At 75.9% G+C, this 465-nt stretch overlaps 1 protein-coding gene across 1 annotated transcript in view; it reads right to left on the bottom strand.

Moving 5' to 3' along the window:
• Positions 1 to 465, bottom strand: part of Syx17 (syntaxin 17) — a 3,659-nt gene that overhangs the window by 481 nt on the left and 2,713 nt on the right. The window contains exons 6-7 of the mRNA XM_013306062.1: positions 136 to 383; positions 4 to 97 (exon numbers count right to left, since the gene is read on the bottom strand). Coding sequence (XP_013161516.1) covers positions 4 to 97; positions 136 to 383 — 342 coding nt within the window. The remainder of the gene's footprint in view (positions 1 to 3; positions 98 to 135; positions 384 to 465) is intronic.

Genomic DNA, 465 nt, shown 5'->3' with positions numbered 1-465 from the left:
CGCGGCGCCCGCCTTGGCGCCCGCCAGCAGCCCCACCGGCCCGCCCACCGCCGCGCCCAGCACCGCGCACCCCGCGCTCGCCAGCCCCACGCTCATCCTGATAGACACACAATTACCTCATTATTATATTTGAACCCGGTATGCGGCGCCGGCGCCCGCTGCACCTCGAGCCGCACCCACCTCTGCGCGACGGAGAGGTGCTGCCGCGCCGCGGTCACCTCCTGCGCCGCCGTCTCCACGGCGCCGTCGGCCGACTGCACGCGCTCGCGCTGCAGCCGCGCCGCCTCGTGCACGTGGCGCCAGGCGTCGTGCAGCGCGCGCACCTCCTCCTGCAGCTCCCCCCACCCGCGCAGCACCGCCTCGCGCTCGCGCAGCGCCGCCTCCTGCACACACCCGCCACGTGTCGCCCGTCAGACCTCACTCGCACACAACTCTCCCCCCCCCCCCCCCCCCCCCCCCCCCCCC

Source organism: Papilio xuthus, unplaced genomic scaffold (assembly GCF_000836235.2).
Source record: "Papilio xuthus unplaced genomic scaffold, Pxut_1.1 DF828258.1, whole genome shotgun sequence".
Classification (NCBI taxonomy): Eukaryota; Metazoa; Arthropoda; class Insecta; order Lepidoptera; family Papilionidae; genus Papilio; species Papilio xuthus.
This window is presented reverse-complemented; position numbering and strand designations above follow the sequence as displayed.